We start from the raw sequence: 21,244 nt of genomic DNA on the forward strand, positions 1-21,244 counted from the left end.
CTGACAGCATGGTGAGGAACAAAATGAAGCCACTCAGGCTTAAAGCATGAGTCTCCTGTGAACTGAGCAGCTGGACTGCAGCTGGGAACTCCTACAGACCAGTATCCCTCTGCAGTGGCACAGAGAGGACACTTAAAACACAGCTTTGGTTTACCACAGCTTAATTGGAGAGATGGTAAGTCAGTTTTTCTGCTACCTCTTGGTGGGTTTAGAAGGCCAATCAATGTTAACATCAAGATAAGATTTTCATCACTTCAAATTTGTTCCACATTTATTTCCCCTGCTCTGTGTCCTTCAGGTGCTGTGCAGGTACTGGATGAGTAAAGCAGACAAATTGCTCAGTCAGGCATGGGCAGGCTCCTCAAAGACTGCTTTCAGCTGAGCATTCATAAAGTTTCCAGACAAAATTAAATATCCATTTTGATGGAGGACAAAGATGTTGTGTATACTGAAGAACTAAAAATATTTAAAATCCCTTCTGTGTTATCATAAATTTAGAAGTACTTCTAGCATCACTAGTGAGTGCTGGAGCTGTAACTCTAATTTACTAGGATTAAACAGGGGAAGAGAATTCTTAGAATCTTCATTTGTATTGAGTTATAATTATATGTAATTTATGCAAGGTGGGCTTGAGTTTGCAAAAATCCTGAAGCATTTAAAAGATGTGAACCCTTCTTGCCATTATAAACTGTGAAACACAATAGTTTTGGTGGGCCCCACTTATGGATTTTTTAAAAACCCTCCTGATAAAAATAATCATGTCATTCATTAATGTCAGAAAATGAAAATTATCACAACAATAATAAAAAATAATCTACCTGAAAAAAAGTCTGGAAGTGTACACTGAGCTCAGTCAATATTTTTAACAATGGCTAGAACAGATTTATTTGGTTTCCTGCCCACAAATTATCTGTGAAAGGGCACTGTTTTCTGGAATATATTTTTATTCCAAGGTATTAATATTTAATGCAAACAAATTACAGCTTGTAGTTTTCCTATAAATTCCAAGCATCTGATACACTCTATTCTATAGCTGTAGAAATGAATGGAAGTAACCTGAAGCCTGTCAAAATCCTGTGTTTGAGCTCTGCAGTTGAGTATGTATTACAGATGGTTGGGTATTGCTGGTGGTTCTTCATTGTGCATCCCAGCTTTTGATAAGCGTATTTCATTTAGTCACTCTTGAGCATCCACAGGAAAACAGTTTTGTTCTTTTACCTAAGGCGACTCCATCAGAAGTCTTCAGTGCTATCTGGTTTTTGTACAAACAAAGGATAGTTTGAAAACGTAGTGTTGTTAGTTTTTAAAAAACAAATCATGTTTACTTGAGCATTCTCAATATTCAAGTACCTGTAGTTTTTATCTCTTCATAAGCTATGTGTCTTTAACTAAGATCAGTCTCTACTGTCTTTCAAAAGCTACAAAACACCTTAAATGTATCCTTGTAAACCTGATTTCTGACAGAGACTGAACAGTCAACACATACTAGGGATAAATACAGCAATTACACCTATTTACAGCTGTATCACTTTTTGCATTATTATTATTACTAAGCGGTTATTAAAAATAGTGCAGCCTTCAGAGCTGCTTGGATTGTCAGCGTGGCAAAGCGAGGGCTGTGCCTCAGCCGCACGTGGTGCTTTCGGCAGGGCAGTGCCACAGGGCTGTCTGTGGCATGGTGTGGCAGTGGCAGCACAGGAGCCCTCCCAGTGCAGGCTGTGCGGGACCCCCTGTGCCAGGTGCTCCTGCTTGGACAAATGAACAAACTGCTCTGGTTCACCCTTTCTGGCTCCCTGCTTTTGTCCTGGAAGTTTCTGCTGTTGGTTTTTGCTCCTACTGTAGTGCAACTTGCCTACTCACAGGCACTAAAGGTGTGTGCAGAGGCAGAGGACATGCACCCTTCTGCTCCACCACAGCCATGCTTTCTCCTGAAATGAAGGGAAATTGTCCTCCAGAGCTGTCATACTGTGAGTCCTTGACTTGAGTGGGTCCTTCTGTTTCTGCCCAGGAGAGGGCAATCCAGCAGCCAGACAGCAGCCAGATTATCCCACGCCTCCTCTGGGGTGCCAAGGGGCTGTGTGGTGGTTAGTGCCTCGCCAGAGGGACACAAAACATGGCTCTGTGTCTGCTGGTGGGGTCTGATGGCACACGTCCACCCAGACAGGAATCACGAGCCTGTGTCCCTCTGCTCTGGTGGCCTCTCTCTGCTCTGGTGTCTTGTTTTGTGTTTGTGTGCAGCATCCAGGCAGGGTTGGGGTAAGCCAATGCAGTGTGCAGGTCTGGGGACTGGGGAACCAAGGACAAGTCCCAGTCCTTCCTTTCTGGCCTCCAGGTGCTGGAGTAAGTCTCGCCACTTTGAGGTGCAGCAGTATTTGCACGTGCATACACCCATGTAAAGACAGCTCTGCACACACTATTTCCTCATCTGCTGGTAGCCAGGCATAGGCACAGCCACAGGAGGAGACTCATTTTCAGATTTGGGAAGACTAGTCTCTTCCTCTTGTTTTCCTCCACCTCTTTTTTTCCTCTGCTCACATTAAACTTGTTTTCCAGATTAAGGAATTTATTGACTACCCTAAATGTTGGGTCAGACATTTGCCCTCGACCCCTGAGCCACTTTGGGTAGCAGCTTGATGCCAGTGGTGCAGGGGGTTTGGAGCAGCCCAGGCAATGGGGCCAGCTGCACGCCCACTAACCCACGCCCCCAGAGCACACACAAAACTTAAAAGGCGGAAGATCCAAGTGGGAATCGAGATGACACTGTCAGGATCCCTGTAACTTTATGTTCCTTTGATTCTGCCTTCTGTTTTACTGTTCTGCGCATCACACTACTCTAGATGATAACAGGCAACTGGAAGAGCTGCCGGAGCCTGTAATTAGCAGGCTCCTACCCTGGGACTTGGTTCTTGCTGGTGGGCTGTAGGTGTGGGATAATTTGCCAGTTAATCAATGGGAATTATTAAAATATCACTGCATATTTTTGCTTTGTGCTAGACCCGTACACAGAAGCTCTTATAAGGGGGTTGAGGGGAGTATCCAGGGTTCCTAATCATGAAAGCAAATCCTACTGCTCCTTCCTTTTCCCCCACCTCAGCCAAAATAAGAATACTAATATAAATGCTATGTTTAACTTCAGGGAAACAGTGAATTTTAGCTTAATCAAAAAGTCCTTAAAACAGAAATAGCTTTCAACCTATGCAAAATTCCACCATTTTAATTACAGAAAACAGTGTGTCCTTTCTTGGGCAAATATGTTTTATTTCAGATTTGCTTCGCGAAGAAAGTAAAATCTGTAACTTGGTAGATTTCTGGTTGGTTTTTTTTTACATTTTTTAAAGTATGTCACACTTTGGCTATAAATATTGTGTTTATTAGTCCTGTAATTCTATTTTTTCTGGCTGTTTTGGTTTTAGGTTTTAAGATAGCCTTGTTGGGATCTGTTAGAGTACAAGGTGGATGCAGGGAAGTTTTCTCCTAGGTGTGTAGCCATGTTACAGGCTTTTCATGGGGCCAGGGAACCCTGGCAGAGCAATGTCACAGTCTCTGCAGCAATATTGAGCCAAACATTCCACATGCTATTTATTAAACTCAGCACCTCCACTGATGGTACTGGACTGGCAGTATAGCATTGCTACATAGCTGGGGTGCTCTTAAAGAGAGAAGTGACATTCCTCATGTATTATCTGTTGTCTCTGTGTTTAGTGACAGAAGCTGTGGGAAGTCTATAAAAACAGCTCAATACGTCACTTCTTATGGAAACTGTTATTCCATAAGAACATACAGAAATAGTTTTGCTAAACAACTACTGGTAGGGCAAAGATAAATTATGATCCAGATCAGTGGTCAGTAGAATATAAAGTATGAACTTTCATATTTTATCCTGAAAAGAGAGGTCAGACTTTCCAGAATTAGCCAAATGCCTGTGAAAACTAGAATTTTTCAAATATGTCTCAAAATATTCCAACATTCGGTCAGATTTGAATTAAAATTTTGACAGTGGGTAAAGCCATATCATGCTCAAATATTTTTCGGGATTATTACAAAAATTTAGAAAAAGTAATGGCGCATGCCTTGATTTCCTCATCTGCGAAATGGGCGATCCCGCAGCGTTCATGCAGAGCATCCTGACTGAGAACCGTTGTGGCTGCAGCTGATTGTTATTCTCTTAATCATATTAGTTAACTAAATCTGTTCCTAGAGTGGTTCCATTTGCTTGAATGAATTTACATGAGAGATTAATTCAGCGCTGTTTATTGTTGTTTTTACATTTATTCCGTACTGTAAATAATGCCTGATACTTTACAGCTGTGTATGAGGACAGAGTCTGTGCTTCGAGGACTTTTTCGTACAGGTAATTTGAAGGCTCTCCTCCTAGACCTTGCACTTACCCATTGAGCAGATGAGCCCATTTTGTTTATTCTATATTTTGAGGACTTTTCGTTCACGTGGTGTCCGCTCCCAGCACTTTCCTGCAAGTATGATTCAACAGATAAAGTTCATCCCTCACTTCCACAGGGTGATCTCCTCCCCTTGCTCTCCCCTCCTCCCGCGGGACCCCCCTCCCCAATGTTAGATATTCACTGGCAACGCTTTCTAACCGCTACTGGATTTATGCCCAGCAGTGATCCTAAAAACTGGGAGCAGTCTCCCACCTAGCTGCCGACGCCTTTACGCCGGACAGCGGAGTCTAAAATGACCCATTTGTGTACGGCTGACCCACGCCAAAGGGCACTGCCGGTGCTTGTCCGGGGGTCCCGCTCTGCCACCCGCCCCTTTGTGCTTTCCCATTTTGCGGGAGGTTTCTGCGGCTGGCATCCGAGCGCTCTCCATTGTGTGAAGTGTGGCGTGCGGGGTTATTTCTTTGTGCCGGCCGCCCTCCCTGCCGTGCCCGGGTGCGGCCCCCCCGCCCCGGGCAGCGCGGCACGGCCGCCCCGGGCGGGCAGCGGGAGCCGTCGGGCGCGGGGGAAGCGCCGGCTGCCCGCGGCGGGATGGCCGTGGCCTGTGTTTATGTATTTTGTAGTAATCACATTTCTGACATTACCCGCGGGGTGATTGGCTCAGGCAGCTTTTAAACCACCTATATGCTAACGAGCCCGCCGCGGCTCCGGCGGGGCCTGCGGGGGGACAGCGAACCCCAACCCGCACCTCTGCCAGGCGGAGAGGGGGGATGGCATTTCTGAACTAGTCGGCAGCGCGGACAGGAAATGACCCCTCCAGAAACTGCTGCTTTAAAACCGAGCGGCGGTGGCCTGAAGCTATCCAGCCTCCCTCTCCGTGTCTGGAGCCTGTGCGCTCCCGCTCCCCCCACCCCCCCGCCCGTCTCCGCCGGAGCGGGCTCCCACAGCAGTCCCCAGCCAGTGCGTGCAGCCTGGATGTGTTGTGTGTGTGTGCGCGCCGCTACTTTGTACTGTGAAGAACACACAGCCCATGTGCTCTGTATGGATGTTGATGATACTCTGTGTAGCTTGAATCTCTGCAAGCAGGCAAGATGTCCAGCACACCACATGACCCTTTCTATTCTTCTCCTTTTGGCCCATTTTATAGGAGACACACACCATACATGGTGCAACCAGAGTACCGAATATATGAAATGAACAAGAGGCTGCAGTCGCGGACGGAGGTAAGTCCCCCAGCCTTGTTTTCCTGTGCATGGACCGTGGTAGGTTTCAGCCCGAATTCCAGCTGAAGCGTCCCACTAGACAGTACAGTATATGCAGGCATGAACCCTAATTAATTTAGTAGTTTAATTGGGTAATCCCTCATTATGTTTCCACGCAGAGCAACTCTTTGAGGAGATACCAGCTTAGGCTGAAATCATGAAATTACAGTACAGCACTTCAGGATTGATTATAATACTGGTCTCAGGAAATTTCTTTGCCTTAGTGTGTTGTTTGCTCAGGATCTGTCCTGCTGGCATTTACAGCTATAATATTGCAAAGTATTGCTTCGGCTTTTGCACAAAATTAATTCTGGAATGTTGCAGGTTTAGGGGGAGAGACGAACATTTCTCTGCTTTTGTTTTGTAAACTCGTTAAAATGAAAAATGGATGATAACTGAAAAGAGGAGCGGAGTTTTAAAAACTTATTCCTGGGCTACTCTTAAAGTAGTCTTAAATGTTTGGGACGACCGACAAAAGAAATTTGTGTTTACATTTAGAATGCTGTTGCTTTTAGCAAGAGAGATGGTCAGTTCACTACTTTATCGTATAGCTGTCAAAAGTACCCAGTAATGTAAACTACCTTCACTGTTGGTTATGCTTTGTATAATGTGTTAGTGGTTTATACACCCTGGCTTCAAAATCCAGATCAGCCAGTACAAAGAATATACTGAATGGGACAGGGAAATGCTTTTGTCATTAAAAAAAAAAAAAAAAAAAAGGGGGCTGCATCTTGTTATTTACATGGTTAAATAAAGCACACTTTTCAAGTCTGCTGAAGTGAAAGTGAATCAGGCTGCATTTCTGTCCATGTGTCTGTGTTTGTGCAGCAAACATTCTTGGTGCTGCAATTTTTCATAGTAGTTTATTAGTGGTGCCCTGAGAATACTTTTTAAAAGTATGAATCTTTTATAGTAAATGGCTTTATATAGTGACAAATATCTGCCAGGTTCATGCCATAAAGCATGGTGAAGGGTCTCTGGTTGATCTGTTTGTTGTATTGTGATTCTTTAAGATAACATGAGGTTATCATAAAATAAAACACACATGCCTGAATTGTCAGCTAAGCCATGGAGAATCTGTGACGTTTAATGTATATGATACAGCTAACGAGATGTGACCTGCTTTCTGATTGGGTACCGCCACGGGGTAACTGCTTTTCTATCACTGTTACCACTGCCAGGCTTAAAACGTTGCTGGGGAGTAATTGGTAATACACTTTGTGCTGGCTAAGAACTCCAAGCAGCTCTTTGCTCCCAAAATCATGGCAAGTGTTTGTCAGTTTTGCCCCAAGTTGTTGGTTGCAGGGCGTTGTTGCCGTTTAGAATGAGGGGGTTCCTGGGGTTTGCTACTGATTATTTGTTAGTGTCCTGCAACTCTGTTCCTTGCATTCCTGTACGTATTCATGGAATAATTTATAGACTTTTTCATGTGAAAAGAGCAAATATGTATAACTGAGTGATTTCTTCAGGGCTTTATATACAACCTGCTCTAAAAGCTGTCAGTGCTATCTTAGCCTTTTAACATATTATTTTAGTGGTACTTTTAATAATTGACTAGTTCCTGATTGTAGCTTCCTTATGGATGTTACACTAGAAAAGTTTTTGAGGGACTTTTGAAACAGCTTTCCCCTCCTTCGTTGCTGAGATGTGCTGAATTAAACTTCAGCGCCTTTAACTGCAATTTTTGCTGCACAAATTCAGATGGATTGATGTGGGCAAAAAGCAATAACCCACTCTTCCTTGCTAGGAGTGCCTTGCTAGGTTTCAGCAGCATTTTACTTTGACAGACAGTGTTTAGTTAATGAAGGCCTTATGCTCCAGCATTTCTTTTATTTGCTCAGAATAAAAATTCTTTTGCTTTGTGATTGCTCAGTGTTTGCATTCTGGTTCTCTGTTTTTTTAGTTTATAAGCTCTGTGTTGTAAGCATTGTTGTCCATTGAAATGTGTTTTCTAGCTAACTTCAGTTCATCTCATTCATCCTTCAATTAAAACATCTCCTTAATGAACAAACAAAAAAATTAAACTAGTTTCTGGGGACACTAAAGTGACTAGGTGTGGACAGTCTGTAAAGAGTAATGCTGGCTTCTTGAGCAGGTCAGAAGTGGAAGTTTCACATCAGTTTTATGCACTTCCAAGCATGTTTGGGATTGGTAGGTGAAGGCTTCTGGAGCATATATAACTAGCTCTAAATTTTTTGAATCCAGAGCCCAGTATGTCATGGAAGGAATGTGCTTGTGCTCTGGGTGATACAGGCTTACTGCATGAACGTTTCTCTTCAGGCAGTCTTTGGAATAATGTAGGCACTGGTCTCTGAAGGAGGCTGCTTGTGCTCTGTGAGCCCCAGGGGGTAGGTGAGCGCAGGCAAAGCAGCTTAAGGCGAAAGGAATTACAAAGAAACTCTCCAAAAGACTGGGGGTAGCAAGCTGGCAGATTCCACATGGACCCAACTTGTGCAGAGAGACAGTGGCAAATGGGGATGCATGAAAAAAATGGGAAACTACAGCTGTTATCCCAAATATATCCATGGAAAGCCTTTGGGATTTCCCTGGTTTTATAAAAAATAAAAATGTTCTTAATAACCCTGTAGAGCCAGGTTCTCTACTGTCCCTTGCAGTGGTGGAAGCTCCAAGGCAGAGCAAAACATACATAATTTAATGAAGTTGTACAGAGGATGGATGGAGAGGCTATGGAAGAAGTATCTGTATGTCATGTCTATCTGTTTTCTCCTCTCCCTTCCCTTTCTAGTGAATTCCTGTAACAGTTCTCCAAAGCTTTCAGGTAGGTGAGAAATTATTTAAAAAAAAAAAAAAAGCCAATAGGCTGGTAGAAACACCATTGGGGAATCCACCAGTAAATGCCATTTCTGTTCCTGGTCTTCCAGAAGCAGGGTTGATGGTATGTTGGGGGTGGTAGTGGTGTCCCTAAAATGGCTCAGGGCTTGGGGACCCTTCCTGAGAAATCTGCTGCTTCCACTCCGGTTTCTGTCAGCATTGGGTGGAAGGGAATAACAGTCAGTGTGAAGGATGTGCTCAGTGTATTAAGCAGACAAAGTACAGAGTGATAAAGAAAGGTCATTTAGATGCAGCATAGCTATCTTTGTTGTTCTTGTTTTCTTTAGGAAGAAATGGAAGTCATGAAAGTAAAGAATTAGCAGCTTTAGCCTGTGCTAGATGTGCAAACTTTTACTCTCCAAACTTCTTATAACTTTATGGGTTCCTCAGACAGAACCTACAACTGCCTTTTTAAATTCAGGGTCATTCTTAGGCAAAGAATTCCAATCACACCCAGGCAGGGGGTGGTTTTATGATGTAAGTACTGGCAAAAGTCCACCACCTAGCTAATTCTTATGTGATCTAAAGTAAATTAGGGAGTCTGAGTTACTAAACAGTGTACCTTCCTTAAAAGTTGCTCAAAGAAATCTAATGTGGTGGTACTTTTTTCTAAATTAATACATGCTTTCTTAATAATATTTGGGGAGCATCCAGTGACATTTTGTAATGCAGCAACAATCCCTATTTAAAGAAGTAAAATGAATATTTAAATGTTTAATAATCTCTGGCAGATATAAAGATAAATCTTGCTTACTTCTCTCATAGTTGATTAACTTCTGGTTAAACAAAATGCAGCTGTTTCACTCTGTGTGTGGTTTTGAGGATTTCTTTCCCATTCACTCATACTTGGTTTATCTTAGTATTTTTTATATCTCTGTTAGTTTAACATTTCAAGAAAGGAATCCTGTTGTGGCATAACCAGCAGTTTCTGAAGTTCTAGGTAGCAATACACAACATAGGTAAATATCTCTGTTTTTCATAAAAATTGATGTTTAAAAAGGCACCTTTTTCCCTCTTTGATGTTGTAGATCTTTTTCTGTTCTAATTTTTAATCATTTGAAATTTCTCACACTTAAAAATGGTGACTATATTTTGTATATAATTATTCAGTAACATTACAGTGTGCTGTGAATAGATCACTTAAAGTTGCTGACAGTTTAAAGTTTGAGGTGTTGCTTTATTGTCAGTAATCAAAGAAATTTATCGAGCCTTTCACTAGTTTATTTAGTCCCCTGTATTGTTAGAAATTTTGTGTATCACAATATATTAAATTCACCTGTATCTCTCTGTCACTACAAGAGATTATGCTTTACATCACCACTGGATGCAAAACACAGCTTTCCCTCTGGCTAAGAGCAGTGTTTTAGGGGTGACTAGAAACCTTGATTAGTAGCATATTTGTTTTAAAGACAATCAGCTTAATCAAATATATTGAACTCATATTAAACTGTATAGTGAATTTAACAGATTTCATGATGGAAAAATATATAAAGAAAATTAAAAGGAAAATAAAGGAGGGTGTTATGATGATTTAAAAGCTGCTAAATGAACTGGAAGCTTACACAGACATTCATATGCAACCTAATATTTAAAGTAAAACAAGCAAAACAAATTTTCTGCAGTTTAATGAAAGTGTCTTATTTTTCTTCCTCACATTGCTATCTGATGAAATAATCTTCTTCTTCCTGATGCATTTTTAATAGATTAGTCATAAAAATCTGTGTTGTGACATCACATTTGTTCGCCTAGCAACTTAGTATGGCAAACAGATCTCTCATATTGTGTACATAAGTCTGAGTTTGTCCAGTGAGTTTGTTTTGTTGAGGGGAAAACACATAAACTTCTGTCTCAAAGTAATTTTGGGGAAATATTCTTTCACCCACAAATACACTAATACTTAGCAATTCTAGGAGCATGAGTAAAGTATTTTGAGAGTACTTATGAACCAAGCTTTGCTGAAACTAAAAGGTCAGTGTTAAAACCCTTGAATGCCTTTAGGCAGACACTGACTTCAGAATGGATTCAAGGTTCTTTTTACTGATTGTCTTTTATTTCATACATGTTTTTTATCCGTTAAAAAAATTTCAGTTGCAGCTGTTTTCAATTAAAATTGTTGCAAACTAACAATTCTTATGAGGCCAGGGGAGAAAAAAAGACTCCACTTCCTTTACATGTTGATCCTTAGCTTACGATGAGGGATATCTTGCTGCTCCTGCCCACCTCCCTCCAAAGAAAAAGTCATATAATAGAATGGAAACTGCACACATGCCGCTTTTGGGGGTAGGGGCTGGTGAGGGTGGAGAAGGAGTCAGTGCAAAAGTGTAAGAATGGGTCTTGCCTGCAATCACTCTGATGCTTATTAGATAATTTTCTATAACTAAACCTTTGCTACTCTTCTCTTTTTCATTCTTTATTCTTTAAGCTGTAAATCCACTTAGAAAAACCCTTAAACTTCGTCTTTCCCTGATGTAAACAAGATTTACTATGCAGATCTAGTCTCCAAAATAGAAGCTGTTGGTTAGTGAGAAAGAACAAAATAGAGATCATAACAAGGACCCCAGTCCTGTGCTCTTATTTAAGCTGGAGTTTTGCCTGCAGTAAGATTGCAAGATCAGATAAAAAAAGAAAATAGTTTGGGTTTGGTATATACACTTTCTTTGTTTAAAAGGGGTAAGGTTGCTAAACTCTTTGCAGTATTTTTTAGCTGGACTTCTTACTTCAATTGGTATTTTTTTTCATCTCTTTGCCAGAAGTTGCATATCTACTATAAACAGGCATTTCATGCTGATACTTTGTTCGGTTGTTTCCTCCACAATAAGAGCCTTCGTTCCTGCACTGTTCTGTGTAAACAGGTCAGGATAGATCCCCAGTTTTTCCAGGTGCTGTTTTCCAAAAGTTGTTGCTGGGCTGCTTGATGCCTTAGAGGGGTGATTGTAGCAGGAGCAAGGTTGCCCCAAAGAGGCTGATAATTATTCTCCAAAAAAGACTGTGGTAGGGCAGGATCTGTTGGCCAGGTCTCAATTGGTTTTACTTATTAGAAAAAATTAATAGTGAGAGAAACATCCCCAAATCCCTGGCTAAAATCTTCTCCCTAGACCTGCATATTTCTTCGTTCCCTGGTACGTTCTTTCTGTGTTTGGTTACTGTCAGAATTTCAGAGACAAAGGACTTTATGGTCAGAATACTGTTTCTATCACATCGTGGTTGACAGCCATGCCCTACTAAACTAAAGCCTTTAAATTATTGATGTAAGCTGAAGAGTCCACTTGGTACTTCTGAGGTAACAGGGAATCAGCTAGACCCACCTGCAGAACTTAAACCTCAGTATGGGAACAGCTGATGCCTCTGGAAACAACTCCAGCATTTCCATGCCTTAAAAGCTTAGTGAAAAACCAACTGCTCTGGAAAAATGAGACCTTTTCAGAACTAAACATGAAGTAGGACTTGGTGTGTTTCTAAACCTATCACCTTTTCAGGATTCAAGAGTTGTTGGTACTGTGGAGCCTTTACAAAGCCCATAAATTTTACAGCAACAGGCTGTCCTCTCCATGAGACTTAGGTCGGCTTGGCACCACCTTGATGTTTCTACAGCATTGACAATAAGGCATGCCCATGTTGAAGCTGCTGGCCAGGGGGTGTTCCCATCCTCAGCATACAGACTTCAATCACAGACTCACTGAATGGTTTGGGTTGAAGCATGAGACTTGAGCATAGCAGACTACTTCTTTATGAGGAACTCAGATAACTACAGCCAAAATATAACTATCACACTAGAACTTCTCCCTAAGGTCTTTCTGTTGTCAATATTCACATTCAGGTGCTTGTCCAGAGCAGAATGGCAAACTCAGAACTGATGCAGTAAAGCCATAGCTTTACGTAGGTTTCTAAATGTACTTAAAATCTACTGTCCAGTCACCTGCAAGCCAAATAGTTAGGTCTTTGCATCCTTTGGAGCATGTAATGAGTTGGAATGTTGCTGTAAATCTGTCATATGTAATCTGCAGTACCTGTTGATATCCATCCTCCCCAATTCTAAGCTTGCCAGGCCTAGTTAGCTAAGCAGGAGCATTGTTTGTATGTGTGTTTAAAAAGGGGAGGGGGAAATCTAATCTGTGGGTACAGTTTTGACATCAGATTACTCACATAAAGCAGATTTGGTATCTGTCTAGATCCCATGAGTTTTACCCAACTGCTAGCTGCAGACTAGAACATCCAAAAGAACTGCAGTGCCTGGCTGGATGACTTTATGTGTTGCATTCAAAGGACAAAGAAACATTATGTGTGTTTAAAAGTGATCATATTTGGAACCCCCTGATTAAAGCAGACTCACTAGATTGAATAATAGATGCACTTTACTTATTCTTGAAAAATGAAATACATGGAAGAAACAACTGACCCTGTTTGAGTATTATGTGCAGTCTTATATTACAGGTGCAGTGGACTATTTTTACTTTCCTTTTGGACTTTCAAACATTTAGTTTTTTCCTAGCTAAATTTTTATTAGGTTATTTTCTAAAGTAGTAAATCGAGAAAATTATGACTTTAAGCACATTGTACATTTGAAGTATTTTATGTACCTTACTGTGATTTTTTTTATTCCAGTTGTGTAGTTTTGCCTCAGCCATTAGCAGAAGATTTTATCAGACAAATAGCTGCCATCTGTCCTAGAGCAGGTTACAAAGAGATTTCTGGGATATTAATGACTACATTATACAAAAGGAAATATTCTAAATCTTTAAACACAGTAGTTACTTGAAGAGAGGAAAATGCTCAGAAAACAGGAAAGTAAATAGAGTGAAACTTTTTCATTTTATTTCTTCTTATGCTGAAGCACCTTCAGCATACTTCATCCCTTAGGAAGGCACTCAGCAGCACCAGCATTCCTAACCATCATCTATGGACTAGACATGCTCCAAGGTGAGGTGGGCAAGGCAGGCATGACACCTGTTTTGCCTCCAGGTTTGCAACCAGGACAGCATTTTATAGGTGGAAAAGGGGAATATGAAATGCCTCACACCTAGAATGCTATCTTTTCTTTCTGTGGTTTACAAAAGTCTCATGCATGGGTCATTTGGCAGTGGAGAAAGGCCTACAGCTGTCTGTTTTACTCCCTCACATTCTGATAGTAACTTGCCTTTTCAGATTACTGTCACTCACCATCTTCCATAATTCTTGTAGCTGGTTTAAGTACCAAAAATGTTACCATGTTACTCTATTTTGCATCACAATAATGTCAAAGGAAAAGAGCTGATATAAAATAGTTCCTTTAGAGCAAATGAAAATAATTCTTGTTGTTCAGCATGTTGCAAGAGGGACCTCCTTCCTTTTGGTGTTCATTTTTCCACCTTTTTTCTCCATACCAAGATGTTGAAAACATTCACAGGATACGGATTTGAGATGTGTGTTTGCAGCCATACCTTTTGCTGTAGTGGATGAAAGCAATACAATAGCTCCATCACTTCCACCTAGACTTAATCACTGGAGTATCAGTTAACCCTTAGGGTAATTAGGTAATAATGTTGATGTGATTTGAAGTATCGTTTTAAGCAATTAGAAGTTCAGATATAATGTGATGCAATTATGCATTATATAGTGCATCTATCCATTTTACACAGCAAAAATTACCATATGTTTTTTGGGAAACTTGGCATTTTGCACTGACTGGGGTTCTGCTTGTATTTATAAACAGCATGCCTGTAAACTGTGGTAATAACTCTTTGAAGGCCACACCTATGCACACTGCTGATTATGTTAAATAGCATAGGCCCATTTTAATGAATGTGTTGGCATGAATAATGGGACATGAAAAGCCAACACACTGGGTAAATGTTCATTACCTGAGTGCAACAAATACTACATGAAAAATTTCCGTGACAATTCACTTGAGTTTAGCAGTGAATTTGCTTTGGCTATGTTCATGCTCTTTATGCGTTTCTGTGAATGTTTGATCAATGGGATTTTCTTCTTACAAATAATTGCAGAATGCAAATATCAATTTGTTAACCATTCTTGAAAGAATTTGCTTATTTTATATGGGCTAAGCTGAGAGGCAGTGTTTCCTGTTTTGAGTTTACTTCCCAAATAGAACCATGATACTTAGAAGTTAAATCCACAAGAGAAGAATCTCTGATTGCTTTGCAGTGAGGACTGGCTGGTGCATGAATGTAAAGCAAATTAATAACAATGGCTGGTTGCAATGGGAAAATTACAAGTCAGTAAATATGATGTATATGCATAATTTTTCATGGAACGGAATCCTGCTTAGTGTGCAATTACATTAGAAAAATGGTAAAAATTTTCTAAGCTTCCTGGCATTTTAAGCTCTAGCTCCATCTGTGCTCATCCAGTCAAGGATGCAAAAGAGTAACACACAATATATGACCAACTACAGCATATGGTTTTAGCAGAATATTACATGCTTATAGCACACTGCTTGTTGTGAAAGATGAGCAAAAATATGTCTTAAATTTGAAAAATTGGTGCATTCAAATAAATTGTTACTGATTCCTAGAAACCCTTGGTAGAACAAAGTGGAATTCATAAAATTTTTTATTTGATATGAATGATTAGCTCAACTCTTTTTAGTACTTCTAACACTGGCAGGATTAATAATACAAAGTAAAAAAATTGGTCAAGATGCCAGCACACCAAGTACTTCTGTTCCCTGACAGTGCTGTTAGAGTGTTTAATGCCCATATAAAAAACATCCTGAGGCAACCAAGTTGCACCTTGACTGATTGTTGCATCCAAAGGGCTGCGCTTCTAAATATGCAGTGTAGCACAGACTTCCTCGTACAGAGTGGTGTTAGCTCTGGTATGTAACCTGAAGCCACAACCTGCGTGTCTGGACTGACAAGAATCCTACCACTTGAGCCACTGTGACACCTTGTGGCTTGTGAACCAACAGAAGCATCTTTTTGAAAACTAGCAGGTAAAAGCCAGAGGTTAATGAGTATTGACAAATGTCCTTTCATTCAAATGCCAACAGAAATCTCTTGTCTGGGTTACTATACTGTGCTTTCAAGATACAGTTAAATTAGGTGTTAGTGGGCTCATTTCTGTTTGTGTCTTTATAGTATGTATTTTACTGCTAAGTGGCATAAGCTGGGGCATCATTTTGCTAAGTCTGAACTGCGGCTATTATCTCCATGACTTTGGTGTTTGCTCATCAGTCAGATTACATAAAGAAACACTGGTTTTGGATGCAGTACAGAGTAAATATTTTATTTGTTTGCAACCACTAATTTGGTTAACCAAAAGAATGCTTGAAGGGTGCAGAGTACTTTTTGATACTGAGTATGTTCTAAATGGTATGTTCAACTAGGTTATAGTTAGCATTTGGCAATGAGCATGTAAGTCTGTACAGCCGTGAATCTGGGATTAAATAGATCTGTTTTTCAGCTGTGGATAGTTCATTAACCACAGTGAAGTTGTGTTTTGCTGAGAAATTATCAGTAAACTTAAAATTAGGCCAGTAGTGCATGGAGCCAAGAAAGAACAGTGCATTTATAAATGCTCAGGAACTCACGGTACCTGACAATAGTGTCTTGATTGTCACATGTTACATCTTCAAACAAGCATGTCCATGTTTTCTTCCACCATGATCCTGAGCATCTGAGAGCAGTTGCCTGTAAACTCATCCATTATGTCCCATAACAATTTTCTTGGCTCTGATACTTTCAAAAACTAGGTAACAACTGGGCTGAAAAAGTTGCCTTCTGTTGCCAAATAGTACCTTATTGCTGAATACACGCTTATGATGTGAAGGGTCTGCATCCCTTTATTGTCCCTTATCTTTAGGTATGTCCACAGTGCTGTCACTTAAACATAACACGTAGACATACATGCCCAAACTTGCATTTAACTTGATGGTGTGGGAAGAGGTAGCAGCCCAGGACTCTGCCTTATTTCATGCACAGGTATATTGATTATGCTCATAAAATTAGGTGGTTACTGATACTCATATTACCTTGTCTTCACAATGTGCACCTTAACTGTAAGGTTCTTGGGGCAGGGGCCACCTTCTCTGTTCTTGTACGGTGCTAGAACAGTGGAGTTCTGCTCTGTATCTGCAGCATGTTTTTATTATTGTGCTGTGTATTGTAAGTAACTAAAGGCTAAAAGTTGTTAGTAGTATTTAAAATACTTTCAAACCCAAATCTATGTAAACCTTTGACATTTTGATGTCATAAATAAAAAAAAATATTAATTGATATTACATGTATTTATGCACTAGAAGGAATTATCTGACTAGAAAGTACCATAATAGTCTTAAGTTCTTGGAAGACGACTGTTTAATGTTATTAACACATTTTGTTACTTCTCAAGTAATTCAGGACACCCATACAAATCTACTGGCTTTGCCAAGCAGCTACAAATATATTTAAGGCAGCATTCTGCTGGTTGATTTGTGCGTCTGATATTGTTATTAAATCTATTGCTTTTTAAGTGTGATTCTTCAGTAGTTTCATGTCAATCAAAGAAGCTCATTCTAAGCCCATATTTTCTTAGTAGTGGAAAAAACATTCTATCTTAAATTCCACAGGAAAAGCATATTCTTTATGATGGGAACTGGTGCTGTGGAATATGTATCTTACTTCATGATGATTTGGGGAAGGAATATTGTAAAGTCTGGTAATAAATTAAGTTCTTGTAATAAGTAGAGATGAATCAGGGAGGTTGTTCTAGGGAAGAAAGGCAACACTTATTTTTTCTTTTATTGTTTGCACTCTACTGATTTAATTAGCCAGTGAGAACAGACCCACTTTGAATATTAAAAAGACAAAATGAACTTCCCCCTCCCCCGTCCCCACATCTGTTGCCTTTTGGAGACTACTTACAGTACCAAAACTACCCAGAGTCTAATGGATTTTGCTTTTTAACAGGTGTTACCTGTATTTGCTCACAAATAAATGAGGTCATTATAAGTGTTTTATTCTGGGTTTGAGGAAAAGGTGCTGTTTAAATTGTCATTTTGAAAGAAACTTTGCTACCTTAAGCAAAACCAATACATTTTTGGTATTGTACAAATGAAGGAAGTCACAGTCTTGATACATTTCTGAATGGTGATCTAATAGAAATATCTTAATAGTTACCATATTATAGAAACTTAAATCATTCCTAGGACTGCTTGAAGTTGGAAAGAGTGAAGTCCTGTGTGGGGTTATGTATTGGTCAGGAGCAGGAGAGCATAGATTGATAAAACTACTGAAGTGATCTCTGCTCTGTTTCATTATGCTACTGCCTTCTGCAGTATCAATTAGATGGACTGAATTTCAATAAGGCAGCGAAGCAGTTCGCTGCACCTCTGCTGGGTTAGGCCCACCCTTGCACAGAGCTCCAGCCTCCTTTCTAATCGCAGTTTAGAGTATGAATATTAATGCCTTATCCGGGTTACAGTGTTGCAGGACCAAGGATCCTTGTCAGGGGATCCTGCTCTGTGTCCATGCTGTTTTGGCACCTTTCATCACCTGTGGACCCCAGAATTCCCTTAGCTTTGTTTAATGCCACATTTAAAGGCAGCATCAAAAAAAGGTGAATTTTTTTAAATAGCATTTTTTCTCACCATTTTTATAGGCATATACTAGCTACTTTATTAAAATGTTTTTCCTGTTGAGAAGAAAGAACTCTCCCAATTTTGCTGAAGGTGGCTTTTTAGAGACACAACTACCTATATAACTTTCAAGATTATTATTAGGAAGTATACGAAACTATTAGGACCATGGGAACTTGGTTAAACCCACCTGGTGTGCAAATTTTGTTACCAGAATAGCTGCAGTAAGGTTGAGAACACTGTGTGTGATTACAAGAGTCAACTGAGAAACATAAATTGAGAGCTCAGCCCAGCAGTCTTTCCCTTCCTTGGAGATTGATGACACACAGATGCACAATTGCAAATAACATAATTTGTAGGCCAGTGGTGCTGTTGTGATAAAAAAAAAAAATTAAAAAATGTATTCTTTTTCTCTATCACAAGCCTCCTAGGTTTGCTCCAGTTTGATCTTGTAACTTCAGCTCCTCATCCCATGCAAAGATTTCTTGTTTAAGTCAATAAAATGAGCATTTGGTTTTGTATATGAAGGTGCTGGAACAAGGTGCAGAAGCTGGTACAGCAAAAACTTGGGTTTGTGGAACCTGCCTATTCTAATGGATTTTCCAAAAGGACAGGAAATATTCAGCTTTTCAGTGTTGTCCATAGTTGGCTCTGTGATAAAACTGTGTTCAGGGGCTTATATTATGTTTGCACTACAATTTCACAAAATGTGGAAGGTGTAATAGAGCACAGATAAGAACAAGCAGCACTCGTTATTAAGGAGTAGTGTGTAGCAAAACAAATAACAGAAACTGAGTGAAGTTTTTATCAAGCAGAATTTAGGTGGAGAGAAATGTATGGCCCATAAATTAGCAGAATAGCAGGTAGATCTGGCAGGCTGTACGAAGTACGTAATTTAGCCGAGCTTATCGACACTCCTTGAAAAGTGGACTACAAAGCCTATATTGTTAGCTGTATTAATAAAAACCAAATTTTACAGGATTTGTCACTGGAGTTATTCTAATACTGATCAAAACCAAATCCTGGATATCCATAGTTAATATTTTCCAGTGTTTTCCTCCAGCAGGTGCTAGCTTCTACTGCCTTACTGGGAAGAGGAAAGATGATAAAATGAAATTCATAGCCTTTTAGTGTCTGCGTAGTCTGCAACTGGCAGCATTTGGGGTTTGTGGCTGCTGACCTGGCAGACTTACAGCATTTTTATGACGTCAAGTGCACACATCATGGGTCTGTACAAGCTAAATATGAGCTTCAACCTCCCTCTCCTTCCCTCTCCTTCCCTCCCCTCCCCCACCCCACATTTATTTCTATTTAGGAGACTAAGAAAAATAAGTAAAAACAAGAATGAGAGAACTGAGCTGCTCACTGCACTTGCAGACTTGTGTGTGGCAGCATGATCTGAGTTACTGGGCCCAGCAGCTTGTTTTTGTAGACATGCTTTCTGTATAGTGCTTTATTTGCTTGGTATGGTAAATGGTAACTTGGTGGTTTAATAAGTGAAAAATGGATACAGCTATCAAATCTGAGCTCTGCTCAAATAAATAGCAAGTTCTTCATTAGCTTCAATATCACCAGCGTCATATAAAGTATGGATTCCTTCAGTTTGTTATTTCTATGAACCTTTGAGTTCTTTTGCTGAGAAAATGAGATTGAAATAATTATATCTACAAGGTTTTATATATCTTGACAAAATGTTACTGTCACACTCAGTTGTATTTAAAACCTGTGGGTGCATTTCAGGCCATAAAATAAGTTTACAAAATAACAGCCGCTTGCATTCACAGATGTACTTTATTTATTTCTAGGAATTGCATTTGAAATTCCCAGACATCTAAACTTTTTTCAGCATCAAACTGACCACTGATCTTAAAAAATCATCTACATCAGCACCAACTCAATCACTGACAAGGGCTGGAGGAAATGAAACATCTGGGATCTATTAAGATTTCTATTTATGCTTTTAAATATTGAAGTGTGTATGGCTGCTTGGCTTTTACGCTTTGAGCATGAATCCATTAAAGAAAGCTCTCACAACACAAACAGTTGCAAGGAGAAGTGATTTGGGCTGGAAAGCTGGGACGCCACCTCTGTAATTGCAGAGGAATCTCTAGGAAGGGGATAACTGTGGTGAACATGGGTTCATCTGTTTATTGTGGTGACAGAAAGACTTTACCAAGTTGTTCCCAAAGATAAGACTCTTCAATTTTCTCATGACTTCTTGCAGAAAATGCTTCACCCTTGCATTTATCTCCCTTCTATGTGCTATGCATTGGAGGTGCAACCTTGCTGCATCTTCAGTGGTAGGTGATTGAATGAAGTTTTCTTGCTGTCAAATACACCCCTGCCCACAGCCTCATCAAAGGACACTGTGCTTGGTTATTAGCTTGCCTTTGCACTTGGAAGGAGGCTATTAGACCAGGGGCCCAGGCCGTTTCCACAAACTCTGCTAAATCTGTTCTGCTCTCCTGTGCTCCTTTGGAGTCTGTGGAGAGAGCGGGGTGCAGGCTAGGGGATTGCAGCCTCTGAGATGCTCTGTCACCACAGTATCTAGCAGACTGTAAATATGTAGTTAAAGACTGACCTAGGTACAATAGGCAATGCAGCTATTGGGCTTTTTCAGAGGTCAGTTAAAGAAAGGCCTGGGTGGGAATGCAATCAGGTTTTCCACAGGACAGCCCTGCACTTCGACAGCAGCATCTCCGCCTGAACGAGGCAATTCTTGTGTTGGGGCTGAAACATCTGGGCCTGCAGACTCTTGATGCTTTCTTTGTACATCTTTCTGCCTTGCTCCTCCTTCAGCCAATACATTTGGTTCCTAAGCTGCAGAATCGTGTGCACTGCTGTCGTTAATGAGGTGCTGGCAGAGGGCAGCCTGCAGTATGGCTGTGCTGCTGGCCCGCAGGCTCCGGACGGCTGCACATACAGCGTATGGAATCCTCAGCACCCACAGCCGAAGCTGCAGGAAGGGCTCCAGTCAGCCAACAGTAAGGAACTGTATCCTGTTGTCACAGGGACCAGTCACTAGAAACAGGAGATCTTGTCATCCATGTTAACGAACTGGAGCATTACAGGCATTTTGGAGCAAGATGGTAAGTCCTATTTATAGTGGCTGGTGGAAAGAGGAGTGCAGTACCAGGTAGTGATCCTTCAGCTGAGGCCAAGTCTCTTCCATCCTGCAGAAATACTCGTGTAAAATATAT

General features: G+C 40.5%; 1 protein-coding gene across 10 annotated transcripts in view; it reads left to right on the plus strand.

Annotated features, from left to right (window-relative positions):
• LDB2 (LIM domain binding 2) overlaps positions 1 to 21,244 on the plus strand; it is a 369,029-nt gene that overhangs the window by 150,367 nt on the left and 197,418 nt on the right. For 3 of the 10 annotated variants that reach the window (XM_010401863.3, XM_010401865.3, XM_010401864.3), the window contains exon 1: positions 5,101 to 5,620. In XM_010401863.3, the coding sequence (XP_010400165.1) occupies positions 5,489 to 5,620 (132 nt within the window). In that variant the 5' untranslated portion in view covers positions 5,101 to 5,488. Of the gene's footprint in view, positions 1 to 5,100; positions 5,621 to 21,244 lie in introns of those variants that run through there. The other 7 variants (XM_010401860.3, XM_039551138.1, XM_019287349.2 and 4 more) reach the window with 6 other exon arrangements.

Source organism: Corvus cornix, chromosome 4, assembly GCF_000738735.6.
Source record: "Corvus cornix cornix isolate S_Up_H32 chromosome 4, ASM73873v5, whole genome shotgun sequence".
NCBI lineage: Eukaryota > Metazoa > Chordata > Aves > Passeriformes > Corvidae > Corvus > Corvus cornix.